The sequence below is a fragment of the Heloderma suspectum genome, chromosome 3 (genome assembly GCF_057233095.1).
Source record: "Heloderma suspectum isolate Gila_16-S chromosome 3, 16-S_ref, whole genome shotgun sequence".
In the NCBI taxonomy this organism is placed as follows: domain Eukaryota; kingdom Metazoa; phylum Chordata; class Lepidosauria; order Squamata; family Helodermatidae; genus Heloderma; species Heloderma suspectum.
In genome coordinates, this window is record NC_139460.1 from 272,723,903 (window position 1) to 272,746,261 (window position 22,359).

Consider the following 22,359-nt stretch of genomic DNA (forward strand, 5'->3'; position numbering starts at 1 on the left):
TGGGACTTGGTCCCAGGTAAGTGTGTATGGGATTGCTACCGAAATGTTTTATAGAGGTACTGTTCTATGTAAAATAATTTCTTTCTAGTCCATGTTCAACCTAGTGAACACAAATGGTTGTTTGTGACTTGGCTAACTTTATCTCCTTCATTGCATTCAGACCAAATCAGACTTAAATCTATGCACTTTTACGGAACTGAGTTATGGATTAGGCCATTCATCCTATAGTGTGGTATGACAATAGAAAAGCTTGAAAAGATTGTTTGTTTGCATATCCTTCACTACTGTATATGTAAACAGTCCAAGATATACTCCTGTTAGTCATTACTGAGATAAATGTGCACATACAGAGAGGCCTCACATCTTGAAATTCTGATCCATCAAACTATCAGCATGGTAAAAGGCTGTTTTCCCATTCTGCCACGGGCTAGACAATAGATACTCCCAGAACAGGGTAATGTGTCTAGAATCAGTCTGGGCATCCTCTTCCTGCCCTGTTCAAAAGGTGATTCAGATTAGGAGAACTGCCTTATCCTATTGATATATGTATGTGTACTGAAATTGTGCCCTCAATAACTGTGCTGGGTGCAGAAGCAAGTCATTGGATGCAGATGTATCTGCCCCCCCCCCCCCCGTGTTCTGCCTCCGGTTAGCAGATTTGGGTGTGAAAACCCCTTTCCACACATGGATCTCTGTTTCTGGGCACTTTGATTCAGCAAAGAGTCCACATTGTGGACTGAAACAAGTGTATAAACTTTTGCAATGGTCACTGTTTGTCGTTCTCTGGATCATTAGGAGACTTTATTAACTCTGGTCCTAAAAATGCTCACTTGGAAATGAGGGCTGTTTCAAACATGACAGCTGGTATGTATGAGTGTACTAAAAACCATTGATCTTCTCAGAGCTCCATGTGATGCAAGTAATACTTAAAAGGCTCTTAACCATGTGCTAGCCCATACATGTCTAGCCCATACTGTTCTGCCAATGGCACTACTCAGCAATGCTGTATGGACTGGCATGTAGGCACAAAGCCTTTGTAGTGCACCACTATGCATGCATTTTGGTGTCGGTCAAGTTGAAATCAGCGACGACGATGTTCAATCATATGGGCTGGAAAGGCAGGTAGTTCATTGCCATAAATATGGTTTCCAAAGAGGAAGCCAAACTTTCACTGGGGTCACACAACAATCCACACTCAAGGTTGAACCATGATACTGGCTTAACCCAAACAACCCACAAAGAGAACCCATGGTTTTTGGTTGTGAACTGTGGGTTTTTCGTGGTTAACAAACCATGGTTTGTTAGTGTGGCTGGGTTCACACAACACAACAGCCCACAATTCAGTGACAACCAACACTCAACCCATACTCAATCTTGAGTGTGGGTTGTCCTGTTGTGTGAATCCAGTCATTCGGTTGAATCCAGGATCTGCCTTCCTCAAGAGGAAGGGCTCTGCTAGTGAAAGGTCCTTCTGCCTGAATTTTGGGGGATCCTCCTTCCCACCACCACCACATTCCTTTCAACACCTTCCTGACGCTCTGTGTAACATTTTCAGGGGCCTGGGCGGGCTGCCTGGGAAAGAGATGATGGGGAAGTCCATTTCCATCAGTGCAATTGATCCAGCTGAAATCTTGATGCAACCCCATATGAAGAAAGGAGGTGCACCACAGGAAAAGGTGCCTGTAGGATAAATAACTGCAATCCTATGCACACTTACATGGAAGTAAGTCACGTTGAACGTAATAGGGCTTACTTCTGAGTAGACAGGGATACAATTGCACTGTAACTGACTCATAATTGTCTTCAAATTTTAGCATTAAGGCTGCAATTCTAAATATATTTATATGGGACAAAGGCCAGTTGAACTCAGTAAACTCAGCATATTGCCTCTTGAGGAGTGGCCAATACCTATTGCGTGGTCATGCTGTCTCTGGTTGCAGCATATATTTTGGCACTATGTCAAATTAGCAAATCACTTCTCCATGCTATTATTGTGAGTAGGCTGATGCATACTTTGATTTTCATCTGGCACCTCTGGTTTTCTTGTTGAAATTCTGTAAAATCAGAAGAAATCAAACAGCACCTTGTTGCAAGTGGCATTCATGTAGATTTAAGTCTCCAGCCTTTTTTATTTATAGAAGGATTCAAAGAACATAGCTCAACAGTGCAAGATAGTTACAGGTACCTTGGTAACCAAAAGTAATATAGAAATGGCCAAGTATGCCAATAATTGAAATAAATCTTAGTTTTGCAGATACAACTGCGTTTTTTTTTTCTTTTTTAAGCCAAGGTGTAATCTGGATATATTTGTACCTTAAGTCCCTAACAAGCCCACCAGAAAATAACAGGTTGTTTGTCATTTGTAAAGGATAAATATCAATGCTTTTAAAGCCTCTATTGACCTCTGCTGAAACAGACATTATGGCACAAAAAGAACAGGTTGTACATCCACAATTCTGGTTTCTGGTTGACAGTTTTGCAGGCAGCCTAAGTGTTAAGTTCCTTTGCCCAATAACTAAATCCATCATAATACCCTATGGCACAGTGCGCCTAAACATCAAAAGGAGCACTGCCATCTTGACAACAAAAGGAAACTACCCCCCACAATTCAGATTCCATAAACATGAGATACAGCACCTATCAAGAGACGTAGGCTCAAACTACATGTGACAGTAGCTGACTCATTTGTTTAAAGCTGGGTCTGTCCAGTTGTTGGGGACTGGGTGTCCAGGTTTTAGAGGAAAGGGAGCGTGTGAGTGCAGGATATGAAACCTTCCCCCCTGCCTATGGCTTATGTCTCCGCAGCCTCTCCCCAATGTCACTTTTTGCTCAGCTGGGCTGTGATACTGGAAACGAAGCTAGCTGTGAGAAACATGCCGGGCGGGGTGGGGGGGAGACCATGGCGAGGTAAATGGGGGTGGGGGGAGTGTAATCACTCCCCATCTGCATACCCCTTTGGCTCTAACAATTTGATCCCCCCATTTCCCATTTTAGATGTAATTTGGGCAGGCCTAAGATTCTTTTTTTTTTTTTAAACCAACAGACAGCCAGTATCTAGGGATGCCTGAGAAATTCATTTCAGTTCATTTGTTATCAGGATTTACTCAGTTCGCGCCTTGCGGACTGAACATGGACTCAGATGCAATATGCAGTCGAAGCTTGCAGTGTGATTCACGGACCGAAAAAAAGAGAGCTTTTGACAGCATGTGTACTTTTGAAAAATGTGCATGAAAAAAATGCATACTTTTGAAAAATGCGCACAAATACACTTTAATCACTAGGAGGAGAATGTGTACATTTCAGAGATGCGCACAATTGATGCTTACATTTGGAAAAATACGCACAAAAATATGCACAGATTTTCATGCAAAAAGAAAAAAACAAAGCTTGCAATCTGATACCGTCTCGAGTTGGAATGAGCTTTGAGATGGAATTTGGAGAACTTTGGTGAGCTCAAGTTTTGCTGATTCGTGCATCCTTATCAGTATCACACATAGTTTGAGCCTTAATTGGGGCCCTGAACTCTGTGAGTTTACAGCGTTCCAGCAGTTTGGCAGAAGATTTTCAGTCAAGGGGAAGGAAATGGCAGCTATTTTGTTTGCTCCTGCATTGTGTATAGCAGTTTATTTCTCTGTATTTTTGCCAACAGAAGGCTACATATACAACACTATTTGAATGTGGTACTCCGCTTTCTCTGGCATTTGACCTTACATTCAAAGGAGGCAGGATATTTGATTTTCATGCCTCATTTGTACTCAGTTTTATTTTAAGAATGGTGTAGCTGAAAACAAAAATAAATGTATTGGACTCATTAGCTCAATAATGAAAGAGGATGGGGCATTGTTCTACTCACAAGGGATTTAAAATAATGTGTGCAAAAGCAGGTGTATTTTGGAACAAAGAATTCGTCCTGGCACCAGACTTCGATATTGTGTTTTCAAAACTCACGCTATTTTATTGGCAGCCTCCAATACTGATTGGAGTGATTAGGAAACTAATTTCTCCCAGTGTTGTATAGAAATGAATACAGCCAGGAATGGGAATGATAACTCAACTGAATTAATTTGCTTGCATTCACTGCTTCACTACTTCTAATGCCATGATGCTAGAAATGCTTCCCTTGTTTGTAAGTGGGTATGTTTCACAATTGATAACAGCATCTGCCTTTCTTAATGCTGCTGTTTAGGAAACGCAACATTTTTCTTTGATGCAAGACGCAGAATAGAAATGTTTCAACATTTATGCAGAGCCAATATATTTTTAAATTTAAAAAATATGCTTTTACATCCCCTGCTCCCGAAAAGGAAAGTCATGATATGAAACTAAGTAAATTAACAGCAAAATTCATGTCAAGGGCTTCCTATTGCTCAATTAAATCAATAGCAATAGCGATGAAATCTAGCCTTGATGTGCTAGATATTTCTGGGAAAGAGAAGAAAAGATGTCTGTAGGTCAAATACACCTGAAGCAGGGAACTGTGTCAGCACAGATGCCCCAACAAAGAAGTACATATGTGTTTGTGTAGACCTGTGGTTGGACATCCCCTCTTCTACCATCCCAACCACCTTGGTATCAGTCAAGATCCCTGGCAAATACGTAGCAACAATCAGAAAATTAGCAAAAGTGATGAGCAGCCTCATCACTTTTAGCCTCTATAATGGCTAGAGGCCATGGGGGCTAACCATGCCCTCATGAGATGAAATGGGGTAGCATTTGGTTGATTTGATAACTCAAATTATGGCTTTGGTCTGCTTGCTCTTTCTCTCTTTCCATAATTGGTAGAAGTGGGGGTAGCTGAAAGACCAGCAGCTCCTTGAAAATCTGATGATTTGACCAAGCAAATTTCCAGGGATATTTGATAGTATCTAATTGCTCCCTGGGCTTGTCAATTAGTCACTTTCAGGCTTTGCTAACAGAACAAGTAACAATACACAAAACAGTTTGTTTGCATTATCCCTTTGGTAAAAGTTGACTGTTGTCATTGTTAATAATGGGAAGATTTTCAGCCTCAAACTGAAACACAGCTCTTCAGAGAGAAGTCTCCCCATGCATATTTCTATCACAATGTTGCATATTATGACTCCGTATTGCATTTTATCAATTTGATTGCTACTTTCAACCAAAAACTCACTGCACTTCCCTTGGATGTAGGAGAAATATTAATTTGCTTCAACTACTAATGTCAGCAGACAAAAATATTTTCAAATTATTTTCAAATTAAAGGACTTTTGTTCCAAATTCCAGGATAATGAATCCAAGGATTGTACAGAACTGACACTCCTACATCAAAGCAAAGGAAGGAACATTTGCCACTTGCTTAATGGAAAATTATGAACTGACCCCTATTACAGCACTCTGAAAATCTTTAAATTAAAAAGGTGTATTGTTATAAACTGATGTAGCGCACTCTTGGCTACAGTTAAATAAGAATTCAAGATACTTGCATATTTTATTACAGTCAATAAAAATGGTGTTGCCTTGAGGGTCATTTGTTCTTTTCCCCATTAAACCTATCTGCCAAGATCTGTTGTAGCCCCCTAGGTGCCTCTTTGTGGCAAATTAATGACTTTTTTTTTAATGAGGTACAGAAAGAAGGGCCCAGCATTCAAAAAAGACCCCCCCCCAAAAAAAAAGAAAAGAAAAAAGACCAGCTCTAGCACTGCCAGGTTATCACAATCAAGAACTTTTATCTCCCTTATTTTGCCAAGATGAATTAAATATGTCCACATTTTTGGCAAAGTTAAGACCTCAACCACCACAGTCTCTTTCATGGCTGCACAAACAAGTTACCGCCACAGATACTGCGTTGCAACAGCAGCCAGAAAAAATAAAAGAAAGGAAGAAGGCAAAAGTACACTGCTGCTATTTCCACCGACGCCTTGTCCCGACTGCTTAGGCATAGGATGAATCTCTGGCGGCCTGGTGCTTGGACTCTTGGACAGTCTTTTGCCACAGACTTCATCAAGGCAGCCATCACCACTTCCAGAGCCGCTGATGTCATCGCCTGTACAAGACGAAGTTCAAGTAAGCATGGCAGTTTTTAAAAGCTTGCAAGGTAGCCCATTCCATGTGCAATAGCCCTCGTAAAACTGGTGAAGGCTAATTTGCAGTGACCAATTAGCATGTTGAGAATGTTCATGGAAAGAATGAATGAAGAGTTTGGTACATAGTGCTGCAGGTATGACTACCTCACCACAGGCCTTGATCACAATGTTGCCCACATTTAAGAAGCAATCAAAAAGTTGCTGAAAGTGGGTTCAGCAATACTAAAGTATAAGTGAGCGAAATTCTGCATGGATCAAGTCAACCCACAATCTTGGGCACATTCTTCTTGTAACTGTGGTTATGGGAGGACTTGAGTCTGCAGTCTTAAGATGACAGAGCTACCAGAGGGCTGATTTGAGAAAGGAAGCAGATGGCACATTCCAGTTTAACTAATCTGTACTAAATACCATCTTCGACTTCTGTACTCACAGTCACTAGGCAGCAGCCATTCCATCAGGCTGCAGCAGAGGGAGACAGGAAGCAGGGCCATTCCATCAGCTTTGCTGAAGGACCAGCTTGGTTGGGCGTCTCTTCTACCTGAGCTGCTTTCACTCCAAGTAGTCATTACAAGAACTATTTAACTTTAAGAATTGGTGCCAGAGTTTGCTTTATTCTTCTTCCCTCCCCATCCCTTTTCCTTTTTGTGTCATGTCTTTCAGATTGTAAGCATGCAGGCAGGGACTGTATTGTATTATTGACTGTACATAAGCTGCTCTGGGAGCCTTTTCAGCTGAATATTGGGGTAAAAATTCTTTGAATAAATAATAAATTACAACATCATTTGAAACCTGCACTCAAAGTCTTGCATCAGTAGGGAATGACTATACCAGTTTAGTATAGAACAGAACAGAAGCCCGCCAAGCCTGCAATCCCTGCCACAGTTATACATCCAGAGGAAAGCAGGAGCTCAGTGAGGTGTTAGCCATTATGATGACACGGGGGAGACATTAGGGAATTACCAGGGAGTGGAAACCCAGACAGCCACATTGGGCCAGTTCGCACGATCACTGCAGCCCACCATGGCTTATTCCAGCCAAGGTGGGTTGTGTTCAGTGCCGGTGACTATTCTGAATATTCAGCCCCTGCCGGGGGGTTGCCATGGTTTACCATGTCGTCTGAATAGGGATGGCAGAGAATTCTGCCACAGATTCCAGTGAGGCCGGATTCTTTAGAATCTGGCCCCTGGAATCTGTGGCGGAATGGCCTCCTGCCCTCCTGCGGAATCCCCCGGGACGGCACTTACCTGGGGCGGATGCGGTGGATTCGGCGGCTCTGGTGGCTGGTCTCCTGGCCGGCCGCAGCCGGGATGCTGCGGCCGCCATTGGTGTCCTTGCAGCTGTGATAGGCTACGTTAAGTATTTACGTAGCCTATCACGGCTAACCCCCCCCCAAAAAAAAGCATACGCAAATGGCGGTGGTTACAGCGGCCGCCATTTGCGTTCCCTATTTTTCGCCGTTTCATCCTACGTAAATATTTACGTAGGCTATTACGGCAAACAAAAAGGGGAACACAAATAGCGTAGTGGGCGCCATTTGCGTTCCTTTTTTCCCGCCGTTCTAGCCTAAGTAAATATTTACGCAGGCTATTACGGTGAAAAATAAAGGAACGCAAATAGCGTCCGCAGCAGCCCGTCCACTGCCGGAACTCCAGCTGCGGAGGGCCCTGGCCAGCTGTTCTGTGGAGCCGCCAGGGAGCAGAGCCAGCCGGGCAGGATTCCGGGGGGGGAGGACTGGATCGCCTCCCCCCGTGTCGAGGATTCCTGGGGGGGACGGACGGAGCGCCCCCCCCACCGCGAATAGGTAAGTCACTTTCGTACATCCCTACATCTGAACCAAGATGGCATGGCTTGTTGGAGGGGGAAGCAGCCCTCTAGTAACCCTACAACAGCCTGTGGATTATTGGAGGGTTTGTCCTCCCTCCTATCAGCCATGCCACCTAGGTTCACCACCACTACCAGGGGTTGAATATTCAAAATGGCTGCCAACACCACAACCCACTGTGGCTGAAATAAGCCATGGTGGGCTGTGATGATTGTGCGAACCCAGTCTGTAAGTGTTCCCAAGTATGCAAATCTTGGGGGTGCCTGTATAAACCTATGGATAAGACAGGCCGGCATTGTAGATTAGCAACCACCTAGAGAGGGAAGAACAAAAACAACGAGCATCTATGGTTACTAATAAGTTTTCACGCACTCTGGCAATGGAGAGAGTAAGCAGCCAGTCACTGCATGTCAGCAGAGAGGCGCAACCCTTGCAGCAGCCAACTTGTCACAGCCTCAGTGCATTTGCCCTGTATGAAATGCAGGCTAACAGAATTGTGAGTTGAACCTCGCTGATGTTCCGCTGCTTGCTGAACAAGTTCTACAGACCTCTTTCAGCTGTTGATCATATAAAATGTGCCACCTTCACATTCTTCACACTGATCCATCTGCCCAGCCCTGTACTTACTTGTATCCTGGAAATTCACATCATTCCCATTGTATGCATTGCGCAATCTACTTGTCATAATCTTTAACTGCAAGATTTGCTGGCGAACAGTCACGTCCGGTTTGGTGATGTCTACCTCAACCTCTGGGTTATTGATCTGATTGGCTAGACCGTCTCCCATCACGTCCGGAAGGTATCTGCAAAGGGTGTGTGTGTTCATTGCAGGAAGCCAGTTTTGGAATATTAAACATCACTGCAAGTGATTTAACAAACTGACCCGATTTGCATGCCTCCCCCCTCTCTGAAGCCCCCACTTCTGCTTCAACTAGCCAGAGTTTCTTCTTATGACAGAATGGGAGGAGGGAGGGGGAGAGACTCTAGTTAGTTTACATGATAGTTAGTTGAGGCAATCCAGCATCAAACCATTGTTTAAAAGAGGAACTGGATGTTTCTGATCTTGCTGGGGCTGCACCAAAGGAGGTGGGGATACATACGCCCAAGGCTTGCTATTGCTCATGCACATATTATGAAACTATGGTTTAGCAATACTCCTGAACTGGACAACTACCTTGAAACTATATAGGAACTTCTGCAACTCACCAACATTGCTATTGTCTTCACTACTGCTCTGGCCAAAACATTACACTATTGCTTTGTTCGCACTTGCAGCTTCTGCAGGATAAGATTCTAGGGGCTGGTGCAGTCATAACACTGAACCTAGAATTCTGCACTGTTGTGTAGGGATTGGGCTTATTGGTCCTTCTCATGCACAAGTTCCACTCCCCTCCACTAAGGTTTGGTCTTACATCTGTCACTAACCCTGGCTATATGCATTCCAACCTTAGTTAAGAGTGCCACTAAACTCCAAACTGGTTCTGAACTGGAGCTTAGAGTGCCCTTAGCTAGAGTTGGTGAGGATCAGATGTATTTCCAAACTATAGTACAATGGAATGGGTGGGGGGAGCGGTGAAAGATATTTCTCTGGCCAGCTCCCTAAACCATGGTTAAGCATTGTGTCTGAACCAGCTGAAAGGGACAACGCAACAGCTGCTATCTTTTTGCCTAGGAAAGTGTGTGAGTATGTTTGTGTTAGTCTAAACAAGGAAGAAGATGGGATCCACTTCCTCGATGTACTACGTTGCTTTCTCTCCCTCACTGACAGTGCCTTTTCCTTCTTACACATTGCGACAGTGGAATTTCACTTTTACAGGCTCCAAAGCTTCATGAAATTAGTACATGAGAGGATTTCACTCTGGTAAACAGGGTATCTTTCTTCACATTTTGACCATCTCACATTTTAGCCAACCTTACCTGCCTTTGGTCATTCCATTCCAGCACCTGTCCTCACTCACAGAACTAGATGAGACTTTTTCATTGCAAAGTGTGGTTGGAAGGGCAACCCAGAAGTCCCTTATTTCCCTCAGCTTCCCTTTGGCATCTGAAACCTGTCAGATGAAGGAGAAGCAAGGCTCAAGGAAACATTTGTTTTAACACTAAAGCCTTTACATTCTAAATGCCATTGTTAATCTAGGTAAATTGATCTATAGCTGATTGGTTCAAATGCTGGGCAGTTGTTATTTCATTAAAAAATGATGTTAAGATAGATCATAGATCATATTTTTCCAGATCATAGAACAGTAGGGTTGGAAGGGGCCTATAAGACCATCGCATCCAACCCCAAGTTACATGATTATATGCTTCTTGCAGTAGAGGTTGGTGGCTCTGATGTCAGTGGGGTGGTGAATCCGCTCTGGGTTTCAGTCAGGACCCGTCAGAACTCTAAAGAAGCTCTCCAAAGTGCTTCACTGTCATTGTCCCTGAATGCTCATCTGTTTTAATACACAACAACAATTGCCTCCACCAAACCTGTTGTTTTAAAGACCAGAAAGGTATCAAAGCAACATTTGTGAAACTTCTCCCAAGAAAATTAAGGAGCAAGTTGGGAGCAGAAGCACTAGCATGGCAGAAGAGCTTGGCAAAGAACATGGCCAAGAAGGGAGAGAGGAGAATGGGCAGGTAACTGTGGAGATGTATTAGTAAACTGAAGATCAACCTCCCGCAGAAGTAACATTGTCCAGAGGTACAGCCATCTTAGTCTGCTGCAGTAAAAACAACAGAGTCTTGTGGTAACTTGACGACTAACAAATCTACCACGGCATAAGCTTTTGCAGACTAGAATCCAAGATAACACTTCATGGATCGGACGAAGTGGATTCTAGTCCACAAAGCTTATGTATGCCATAATAAATGTGTTAGTCTTTAAGGTGCCATAATACTCTTTGTTGTCTCTCCTGAAGAAGGTGGCTGATGGTGAAGATTCTTTTGGCCTACACCAGTATAAAAGACGAGTAACTCCTGAACAAACATGCATTGTCACACTGGAGGTGGAACCTCATTGACAGTATTGAGAAATGTCCCCAAAACAAGAGGATAAAGGCCATCTTTTAAAAGACTAATCAGGGAAATAAATGGGATGCTTCCAAGTGATGTGCTTATGATTAGGGCACAATATCAATCCTGGCTGTAGGGATAGTTTTCACTTGAGAGAGACATCACTATACCGAGGGCACATGTGAATGCTAGACTGGGAGGTGCAAAGCAGTGGGCGGCTCACATTCTACCTGGTGCTGAAGCTGTTGTGGTATGAGTATCTTACGAAATGCCAACAGCATTATCAGTCAGTGCTCAAGAACAATAAAACTAGGAAAAGGAATCTCACTGTCAATGCTGTGCAGTGGTTAGTGTGTCAGACTAGGTCTGGGGACCTAGGTTCCAGACCCTACCAGCCATGAAGCTCACTGGGTGACCTTGGGCCAGTTGCTACATTTCAGCCTAACCTACCTCACAGGGTTGATGTGAAGAAGAGAAAAATGAAGAGGAGAACCTTGGCCTAAGTTCCCTGGGGAAAGGGTGGGATCAAAATTAATGCTGCCATTGGTTTTTAAAGCAAGCCATGGATGTCTTCAGCACCCCTGATGAGCATTCTAAGCAACAGGCCACACAAATCATTCTAACAGGCTGCACAAATTGTTCCAGCATTCCTAAAAACATTCAGAGACCTAAATTCCATACTTACAAGTTTTTCAGAACTAAGCCCCGGAGGTTTATCTTCACTGACATATTTTCCTCGCCTCTTCTTATCCTCGACATTGGAAGCTTTGGGGCTGAATTTGGGATTTCCACAACCTTGAAGGATCTGGGAAAAAAAAGCAAAATGCTTTGTAGTTAATGTTTCCCCATTAACTCACAGGTGTACAGCATTTTCCCCATTAATCAGATTTCTTCCTAACTTCATATTTACTTGTTGTTCAGTCGCTAAGTCATGTCCGACTCTTCGTCACCCCATGGACCATAGCACGCCAGGCCTTCCTGTCCTCCGCTCTCTCCCGGAGTGTGCTCAAGTTCATCATATTTACTTACATACATACAATTTTTAATACGGTGACATACCAATTTCCAGATATTGCACTGCTTCAGGAACACAGGAATCTGTAAGGCCACTGGTCCAGCTAGCTGAAATACTTGCAGGGGCTCTCCAGGGTTTCAGTCAGGAGTCTTTCCCAGCCCTACCTGGAAATGTTGGGGATTGAACCTGGGACCTTTTGCACTCAAAGCAAATGTTCTAACACTGAGCTATGACCCTTCTCCAAATCAAGTCTCCTTTGATCTGGAACTGAACCAGTGATCTAAGGATTCCTTTGTGGTGTAGCATCCTCTACAGTCCTCTGCTCTGCCAGCTGAGCTATTGAAGGGGCAGTAAACGCCACCAAACTGCTGATGTTCTTTCCTTTAAGGAGGGTAGAACACAGACTGTAGAAGAATGACCCCTATTTTCGTGACCTCCTTAAACTCTTTACAAAACTGGATTTCTCAGATGCTCAGGATTTCTGACCTTGTAGTAATCCTGTGTGACTGCAAAAACGCACACTCTGGTCTTCAGACTTCTCTTGCTGGCTGTGCTTGCAATCTAATGATCAACTGGTTTGCGGTGGTTGCATGCAGCCCCAATTTCAGCTAAATCCTGCCCAGGGCAGCCCTTAACCATTCGTTGGTGTAGACAACCACTTAGCTCTGGAGTCTCCAGTGTGGTGCCCATAGGGATCAATGTGCTAATGGACACCTCAGTTGGTGCCCACCAAGCTTCCTGCCCCTCTTGGTTTTCATTGTATTTCTTAAGATGTTTTAAATATATAAAAAAAAAAAACTAGGAGGCTGGTTTTCTGCAAAGCAAAAATTTACTGGGTACAAGTAAGTGGTTTTTTGTTTTGGAACTCAGACCACACCTCTGCCTTGGACTTAGGTTCTTGAGTTATTTTTCTTTTAGCTTCACCAGTTTGCCTTTGGGGAAATGAGAACTCTGTGACCAGCCATGCCCACCATGGCAGCCATTTTAGGAATGGGCAAGGCACCCCCATATCAGTCATTTTTTGAAAGCACAATGACACTCTCAAAATTCCAAATGTGCCCACTGACCTAAAAAGGTTGGCAACCTCTGACTTAGCTAGTTTGCCCGGGAACAGGGTTTCAGATAACCATCCTAAACTCATAGACAGTGTAGACTTCACCTAAGTGTCTCCTTGGTCCGTATCAGCTATTTACACAGCAACAGCCCAAGTTTTCTGCCACGCCAGCTGTTGCTTTTTAATAATTGTACATAAAATATTCTGACATTTGTTTTATGAAAAGACAAATGGATCCAGCTTCATCACTGTAGCTCACCCCTGTATAGTTTATTACTCTGCTTAAAACAAAGCAATTCTTCCAGGTGCATAAAAACATGCAAGAACAGTGAAAGATACCTTCTGGGAGGTATAGATTCATTCACTCCCTGGTGTTCTCTTGCTCTGAATTGATGGCTCAATTTCTACGTTGTATTAACACTGTATTTTGTGCGGCACTGCTGTGTTCTCTCTCTCCCTCTCCCTGCTGGCCTATCAATGACTTATCTACTTGCCAGTCAGTTCCCGATTCATTCTCCATCAGCATCTGTTAGTTACAGTTCTTACGAGTCATGGGAAAAGCAGCTGGGCTTCAGGAACACAAATTATTCTGTTGTTAACATCAGCCTCAATCGGATGGGGAGCTGCACAGTTTTAGGAATGATGGCAGACTGAATTCCCTCCATGCAGGACTAATGTATCACATTCTGCTCAGAACTGCAGCTGTGAAAATCTTTTGAAATGAAGGGGAATGAGAGAGAGAAAGGTGGAATTCTCAGAAGCTGGGTCAGTTCCTATGGCAGAAAGGAGACAGGATCCGGCAATATGTACATATAAAAGGTGGGTCTGGTTTAGAACAAGCTTATCAGATAACACATCTATACCATCTCTACCTGTCAAAGTACTGAAGAAAGGCACACAACTGGGGCTTAACTCTTCTAATCTGTACCAACAGAAATTGCTGGATTTTTCTCATTGTTCCTTTGCCTTGGATGGCAGATAGAAAAAATGGCATAGATCAAAAGCTCCCAGGGCATGGTCTGAAGGCACATGATAGAGCAACCTTGTTGAAGCTAAGCAGGTCTGGGTCTGGTCCATGTCTGGAAGACAAGCATACTGGGAATTCTATATAGCCCACCTCATGTTCCATGGAAGAAAGGGAAGCAAGAAATACGTACAAGAAAATATAGATAGATATTAGGTGAACGACATTCTCAGCTTCATAATCCCGTTATTACCTTGTTTGTTATAGAATCTTTATTGTCTTGCATGTTAGAAATGGCTTCTGCGATCCTGGTATGAATTGTACCAATTACTATGTCTACATTGGATGGTGCATCAAAGCGGTCAGCTACCAAGAGCAATGAATCTATTGGAATAAATCACAGACACTGTTTAAGAATTGCAAATAATGTTTCAAAAATATATTTGAATAGTCATTATAAACCAGTACTGGGTCATCTCAATTGGATATGTTGTATATTAATTTATAATAGGGGACAAAATGCGATCAAATGCCCGCTCCTTCAGCAGAAGAGGCTAGAACAGCATACAAAATTTATTAATTCATTCATTGCAGATATTTTTGAAAACTCCCAGGATGACTATGGGTCATGTGGAGTTTAGCCTATAACAAGGGTGGGGAACCTGTGGCCATGCCAGCATAGCCAATGATCAGGGATGTTGGGAGTTATAGTCCAACAACATCTAGAGGCCAAAGGTTCTCAAACTCTGGCCTGTAAGTAGCATCCATTTAATCCCCATATTTTTATGATTATAAGCATCATATGTGCACTGCGGATATGCTTTTCATACTCCTTTTCCATGGCTGAGGCAAGAATTGAACCCATGACACCCATGCCACAAGGCTGTCTCAAACACTCCCTAGCCTGAATATGGAGCATGTATGTTCTCACACAAACACTTTCATACAGTGGGTCTCCTGAACAAATTTAAACAGAGATGTCAACCCCAGAGGTCCAAGGATCTACAAGTCAGACTCCACATCTTCATGCAACTGTGTTAAAAAGAAATCATAACAATGGAAAAAACACACTGGTGTCTTTTTATTGGTCTTTCTTCTGTGTATGTGTGTGGGTTGCTTCTACAGGACATTCTAAAAACGTTTCTCCACCAAAATGAGGAACAACAGCTTGCTTTTAAAAAGCCATAGCTGAGAGGATAGAAATTTCATAAAGCTTTAATACAAGGATAGGCAACACATGGACCACGGGGCACATGCTGTCCCCTGGCCTTTTTTGCCTTTTTTGCAGCCCCCACTTGCCCTGTTTTAAGACCACACCTATTGCCACAGCACTCACAAGGTATTTGAGGAAAATATTGCAAAGCTAGACCCATCTATCCTTCCTCGGTAATCCCAGCAAACTTCCTGTTAACTCTGCTGATGAATTTTCCTCCTCCCTGAACTTTTTGCGTAAGTGCAGATATGAAGAGTTCTCTGAAGAAAAAGGAAGCCCTGCTCCTGAACTGTGACTAATTTAAGTCAGAGTTCTCCCTAGAAAGGTTGTTGACTAATTAACCAAAACTAGGGTGGACTTTGGTCAAATGGTCTAATTTTCAGCCAATGGATATCCAAACGTCTCCCACTACCACCTTAAAGCCACATGTTCCAGGGTCTTTAGCCAATGCTTATGTTCCTCTTCCTCAAAGTATAGAGACAGGAGCAGGATCACCAAGGCTTACACAGTTTGCATAAACCACTGCTCAGTGCTGAATAAGGGATCTTCCAGAGCTTCCTTCAAGGCCACTTTCTAAACTCTTTGTGCTTAAAAGCACCCAGTCCAAGAGCCCAGGAAGCTAGGATGTCCATATGCACTTAATCTAAGTGGTGCTTTAAAGGCATCTACACATATTGATAGTGTTTAGAAGTTAGTGCAAAGGGATATTGAATGCATTTATCGTTTGCTCTGTTTGGTCTCCAAACTGCGTGCTCTCTCTCGATTAAAAAGAGGAACACGAGCTACGTGCAAAAGCACAGCCAAGGTGAAATTATTTTATGCAGTTGTCTGCAGCTCTTACCGATCAGGTTCTTCCACTCAGGGTCCAAGTCTGCTTGATTGGCCAGGCAGCCCTTCAAGACGTTGCGGCAGTAGCTGTTACATGGCTTTACATTTGACATACCCCGGCAGTGTGCACAGTACATCAGCTTCATAATGGCCCGATTGCAATACTGGCTTAGTGGAACCTTAAAAAAGAAATCTGTTATTCCTTAAGTGTCTAAAAAAAGAAAAAAAAAAAGATGCTGCACAATATAAGCACAGCTTATAAGAGGTGGAGGGCAATCTGTACAAGTTTAATATTGAGCTCATTAAGTGGAGAGATAAATAACGTATTTATTATCTGAAATCCATGGGTGCAGCCAAATATATCTCAAGTTTAAGTCTGATTTAAGAAAAAATTCAAAATCCATCAACATTTCAAATTCTGAAATGCAGATTTTGACTAAAAACTGATCTCAAAAATCAAAATGGGTTGAAATTTGAGTGCTTAAAATTTCCTGGCCATCTAGATGTGTCTCTTGACTCTTTGGGCTTTTCAAGTTATGAAAAACCAAATGCCCCCAAATATCATCCCTCAAGTACTTTTAATAATTCTACCAATAGCTGAAAATACTAAATATCATTGCATGTCACCTATCAAATATTGTCAAATATCAAAACAAAATATGAAATAATGGACGCAAATATCAAATACTATCAAAATCAAATAGCGACACAATCCAAACCATAGTTTGTGCTATAGTTTAGAAACAAAACCATAGCTTTAGCTTCCAAAAATACAAGACAGTGCTTCTTGCCTGCTTTTGACTTTTGTTCCCTCAGCACTCAGCTTCAGAAGTTCATAAATTCACTCCCATTTCCATGGTGTACCAGACTTGGGAAGCAGAGCCAATTCAGATGTCAAGCCAAAACTTTGTTAGTACAGACCACAGTTTACAAACTCACTTGGTTTCTAAATCTGATACGTTAGCCAACAGAAAAACACAGTTTGTCAATTCAGACATCATACGAAACCATAACTAAGATTCCTTAACCACGGCTCGGTATGATGTCTCATTTGAGCCATCAGACAAGTACATGAAGTCATCTTTAACACAAATGAATATTGAGGGAATAGCTCCTGCTTACCCAGAGCTCTATGAGTAAACTGCCATAACTATGGATGTACACAACCAACCTAACAATCTATCAAGAGATTTCCTGACATTTCTGTTTATCTCTCTCCCAATATTCTGTCACTGAAGTGTGACCAGAGAACCCAGGATAGGGCTACGCAGGTAGAAACAGACTGGATTCACAATGGCTTGATTTTCAAAAGTTGGGGTCAGCAGGAATAGGGTGAGGGTTAATGCCCAACCCAATGGTGTTCCAAAATGTACATCTTTATTTTGACCCATATCATTAACTCCTCTGCAAAAAATTAAGTGCTGCACTTGGGGACAGACACAGTTACAACGACAGCAAAACCAGCCTTCACTAACAGGGCCTACAGGAGAGTGCAACACGCCATAGACGTGCACGCATGAGCATGCGAATGCCATCTTAACAGTGGGCATTTTGCAAATCTCATACAAAATTTACCTCTGACCTCACAATCTTGGCTTTATAACATATAGTGACTGATAGCAAGATGAATTATCAGCTGGTATCTCTTAAAAGAAAGGTTGAGAAACCAAATAGCTGGCAAGGAGATGATGTAGAAGAGGTGTATTTTAACAAGTATTTTAAAAATCCTGCAGTTTGGAGCATTCCACAAAGTTAAGAATAACCATCTGTTTTCTATTTGCAAAGTTGTTTGTTTTTAAACACGCATTCAAAACATGTGATACCCCACCTATAATCTGAAGCGGTACAGGCTATTCAACCACCCCAGGACTCTTACACCATATCCTGCTGCATGTGTATACCAGGTCTTAGACTGGATGAAGCACTGTCTGGGTGAGCCTTATGTCCTTAAACAGCCTTCTCACCCATGTTTACGTCTGAAAGAGAGGCACATTACTCTGTACAGGTGGAGAGGTGGGGGACCAACAATATAAAATTTAATATTGGGTCAAAAAATCCCAACCACCTAGGCACCCATGCTGTCTGAGATGGTGATGACCAGGAAAAGATCTTGGGGTCATGGTGGATAGCTCAACAAAGAAGTCAACCCAGTGTGCAACAGCTGTGAAAAAGGTGAATTCCCTGCCCAGGATTATTAGGTATGGAGTTGAAACTATAAGTGACTAGATGTCAGGGTTGGATTGGAGCCCACAGAGCCCCAAAGCAGTTCTGATTCTGAGGAAGAGATAGAAACTGTGGGAGAGGAACCCGCGCACTGTTCAGAGGTGCTGCCAGAGGGAGAGTCCCTCCCTGCTCACATTCCTGAGAGTGGTAGCGAGCCTGGCAGGCAGGGGTAGGGACAACTGGAGCTTCGGGACGCTAGGCACTGGCACAGGGACAAGCGGAAGATGGAGGGTGCCGAGAGGAGGCGCTCAGCCCGCTTGGCACGACGTCAACAGCTGCGCCCTGATGCCCCACAGGAAAGGGGTGGACTTTCGCCTCCTAGCCTTTATGTTCAGAGGCTTTCTGCCTTTACCCTCCAAACGGAGATCAACTGATTCACTAAGGCTAGAAACCCCTAGTAGGCAGCTCTCTTAAGTTTCCCTCATTGGGCTCATGCAATTAGCATCTGTAAGCATCATTAGGCTGAATGGAAATAAAGCCTTGGAAAAGAGCCCTATCGTCTGCGTGTTGATTCTGGCTATTTGAGGATTTCAGAAAGCAGCAAGGACGATCCTGACACTATCCTGTAATGCCCTTATATAATCTATGGTCTGGCAACACTTGGAATACTACATATAGTTCTGGTCACTCCATCTCAGAAAGGGCATTGCAGAGTTGCAGAAAAAGGGCAACCAATATGAGCAAGTGGCTAAAGCATCCTCCAGAAAGGCAACTAAGGCAAGGCATGATAGAAGTTTGTAATTATGCATGGTATAGAGAAAATTGACAAAGAGACATTTCTCCCTGTCTGCAACACTAGAACTTAGGGTCATCCAATGAAGAAGACTGGCAGGAGATTTAGTACTCAAAAAAGAACACTTAGAGGGCAATCCTACCTTGTAGAGTCAGAATGCCCCCAGGTTGGGGGGTTCAACATATCTAAAGTCCTGCCGGGCTCCTACTAGTAGGGTGTATGGGGGAAACAAAAGGAGTGAGAACCATACCTGCCCGAAGGATGAGACTGGTGGTCACATGTCTGAAATCACACTTTATTCACAAACTTGTACACTGGTAATTTGCAAAGGCACTACAAATTGGGAACAGGTTACACATGGCTTTTATCAGAAAACACAGTACATAGTAAGAAATACTAGGCAAGAGGTCTTAGCCAATCAAAAGCTTGCATACGTTATCTATATCCAATCACTTTAGGGATTATGCTGATCACGCACGCATCAGACATTTATCATGTGTACAGAATGCTTCTTTCTATCCATGACTACACTCTTAAGCACAGCTGGGGCTCAATTATTTGCAAATTCCTGCAAGGCAGTGCCTTATCTCATTAGGCAATGGGTTTCTGCCTATGGTCCTCATGAGATAGGAGTTGGAGTCTCTTTTATCTGTGTTCAGGAATGTTTATTCTACCCTCTTACCCAGTTATCTGTGTCTTATTTTCCTCAGTTACATTCTCTGTACTTTTCCATCCTGGGGACTTTGGTTCAGGCCTACACTTAGGCCTTTTCTCCCACAGGTGGAAGTGAGGGAGGAGTGGCCACAAGACAGGGTGATAGCTGCTGAAGCAGATGGCTTTAAAAGGGCATTGGACAAGTTAACAGAGGGTAGGTTTGTCATGGTGGCTAGATGGAATCCCCATGTTTTAGAACCTGCATGCGACAGAATACCAGCAGAGGCGTAGTGGTAAATTTTGGGAAGTGAGCATGCTAGTCCCTATAGTCATGCCCCGAAGGAGAGTCCAAAAAGGCAAGCAACTGTGTTGAGCCATATCAACAAACCAGTTCTAGCAGTTTTCATCTCTACCAGGAGCAGGCCTTTTACAAAGCTACTGGGTTTTAATTCATCATTCAAGACCAGGCCACCCCAAAATACTTTGCATTATACTTTGCACAACTATATAATGCTGCTCAGGAAATTCATCCTTCCACCCCCAGTTACTGTGAGGACTGTAGCTAAACTTGGAGAAAACAGGGTATTCTGAGGGGGGTGGCAGATGACATCAGCATCCCTGCTAATCCAGAAGTCCCTGAGAGCCCTGGCTGCACAGCACCACTGAACACCACTTGCTAGAAGGCAACAGTGAGAGAAGGTCATTGTCCTCCTAGTCACTGTGGCAAACAGAGGAAAGTGACAGAGAACACTCAGGTAAACATGATTCTATGCGTACAGACATGTACTGCCCCTACCTACCTGGATTGGGGCATACTAGTCTAATGCCTGTGGTTAAATTTATCTAAAACATTTCAGTCTCCTTTGGTTATCACTGGGTGGCGCTTTGGTCCTACTGTAAATAGCAAAGCATGAAAGATAGGAGTTTCAATCAAACAAAAACAACACAGACACGTAAAGACATGCACACACACACATGCACGCACACACAGACGAATCCCACCCAATTCACTGTTATGCTAAAACAGCAAGGCCCATTAAAAATGTTATTTAACATGCAAGGTTTTCATTGAATTCCTTGGGTTGACTGAAGATCATGATGTTAAGTGTGGGTGACAAACCAGAATACTGATGCTTTAAAAGGGATAATACATGACAGAGACAGGTTGTTCAGCTGGAAAGATGGTTTACAAAGCACTGGATGCTCCTTCTTCTTCCCAGCTAACTAGTTTTCATGAGCTAGGGCTGCACAGAGGTTGCCCTAGTGGAGAAAAACCCCATTGGTAATTGTTGGCTTTATTTAAATGTACCTTTTAATGGCCCACGATGAGCACAGGATGAGTATCAGAAGTTCTCAAGAGGTGAGGCCATTGAAGAAATACAACCGTTACCTGGGACCCATTTTACTTGGGTTTTTAACCCATCCCATTCCTCAAGGAATGGGTGATAACATATAAGGGCCACAATCCCTTATTCCAGCCCTCCCTGAGTGCCCTCTAGATATTATGGACTCCAGCTCCTGTCAGCCTCAGCCAGCATGGCCAATGGTCTGGAATGCTGGGAGTTGCAGTCCATAACATCTAGAGGGCACCAAGTTGGGTAAGGCTGCCTTATTAATTCAAATCCCTCCTCAAACCCCAGCTTTTCCATGAAACCTTTGACACAACCTCCATGTTCTCATGCCCTATTGCAGGGGTGGTCAGAAGGTAAATCTCCAGATGTTTTGGACTTCAGCTCCCTTCAGCCCCAGCCAGCATGATTAATGGACAGGAATGCTGAGTGCTGAGGTCCAAAACATCTGAAGATCAACTTTCTACCCACCTCTGCCATACTGTAATTCAGCCTGGAACTAAACCTAAGCACATGCAACTGAAACAACCACATACTGCTGCACTATTCATTGTGCCTCCCCTTCCTCCATCCTCTGTTCTTTCCTTTGTTTCCCATGTGTCAAAATTCAGATGGTAAGCTCCTTGGGGCAGGGACCTGTCCTCTTGTGCTCTGTAACGTGCCATGAACACTGATGGCAATAATATACATATAACAGTAACAATCCAATGCAGAACTGAGCTCATTGATTTCAATGACCTGCAAGAGAGCACATAAGGCCTTTGTGAATGGACCAAAGTGACTTTGTCAGAAACCAGTCACTCCACAGTTCGTTGAATAAGGGTTAGAATTTGTGGGTCAGAGTCCGAAACAATTAGTGTTATTAAGAGATATTCTACCTCTACCTTACCCAATATGTTGTCAAAAGCCAGGAAAAAAACACAACACCTCAAGGTTGATAGAGTACCCCCCCCCCCATTTCTGGGGGAAAGCTGACAGGAGCTGGGAAGCATCTGGTTTGGGTTAAATCATCCCAAAGGGATGAAGATGAAAATGTTTTTGATTGCCCAAATGTAGAAGGGGAGGAAATAGGCGAGGAATACATGGTAGAACAAAATAGCAAATCAAAGGGGCCAACGTCCCATAGCAAAAGATGCACACGCCAGAGGCATCTGGGTAGGGATACCGTGTATAGGTGGTTTTATGCAAATTCTAGAAGCCTCCGAGCCAAAATGGGAGAGTTGGAGTGCTTGATTTTAAAGGAAAACCTGGATATAGTGGGCATTAAAGAAACCTGGTGCATTGGAGAGAACCAGTGGGATATGGTCATCTCTGGATATAAACCTATAGGAAGGACAGGGAAGGGCGTACTGGGGGAGGTGTTGCCCTGTACGTCAAAGAGGGCATGGTATCGAGCAGACTAGAACATCTAAAAGTGGTAGGCTCTTCCACAGAAGCACTGTGGGTGACAATACCAGACTCCA

General features: G+C 43.3%; 1 protein-coding gene across 1 annotated transcript in view; it reads right to left on the reverse strand.

Annotated features, from left to right (window-relative positions):
* Nucleotides 1–2,092: 2,092 nt before the first annotated feature.
* The window catches only part of GPC1 (glypican 1), a 284,559-nt gene continuing 264,292 nt past the window's right edge, over nt 2,093–22,359 (reverse strand). Inside the window, exons 4-9 of the mRNA XM_084847036.1 lie at nt 15,951–16,116; nt 14,150–14,280; nt 11,549–11,668; nt 9,784–9,917; nt 8,494–8,669; nt 2,093–6,004 (exon numbers count right to left, since the gene is read on the reverse strand). Coding sequence (XP_084703162.1) covers nt 5,787–6,004; nt 8,494–8,669; nt 9,784–9,917; nt 11,549–11,668; nt 14,150–14,280; nt 15,951–16,116 — 945 coding nt within the window. The 3' untranslated portion in view covers nt 2,093–5,786. The remainder of the gene's footprint in view (nt 6,005–8,493; nt 8,670–9,783; nt 9,918–11,548; nt 11,669–14,149; nt 14,281–15,950; nt 16,117–22,359) is intronic.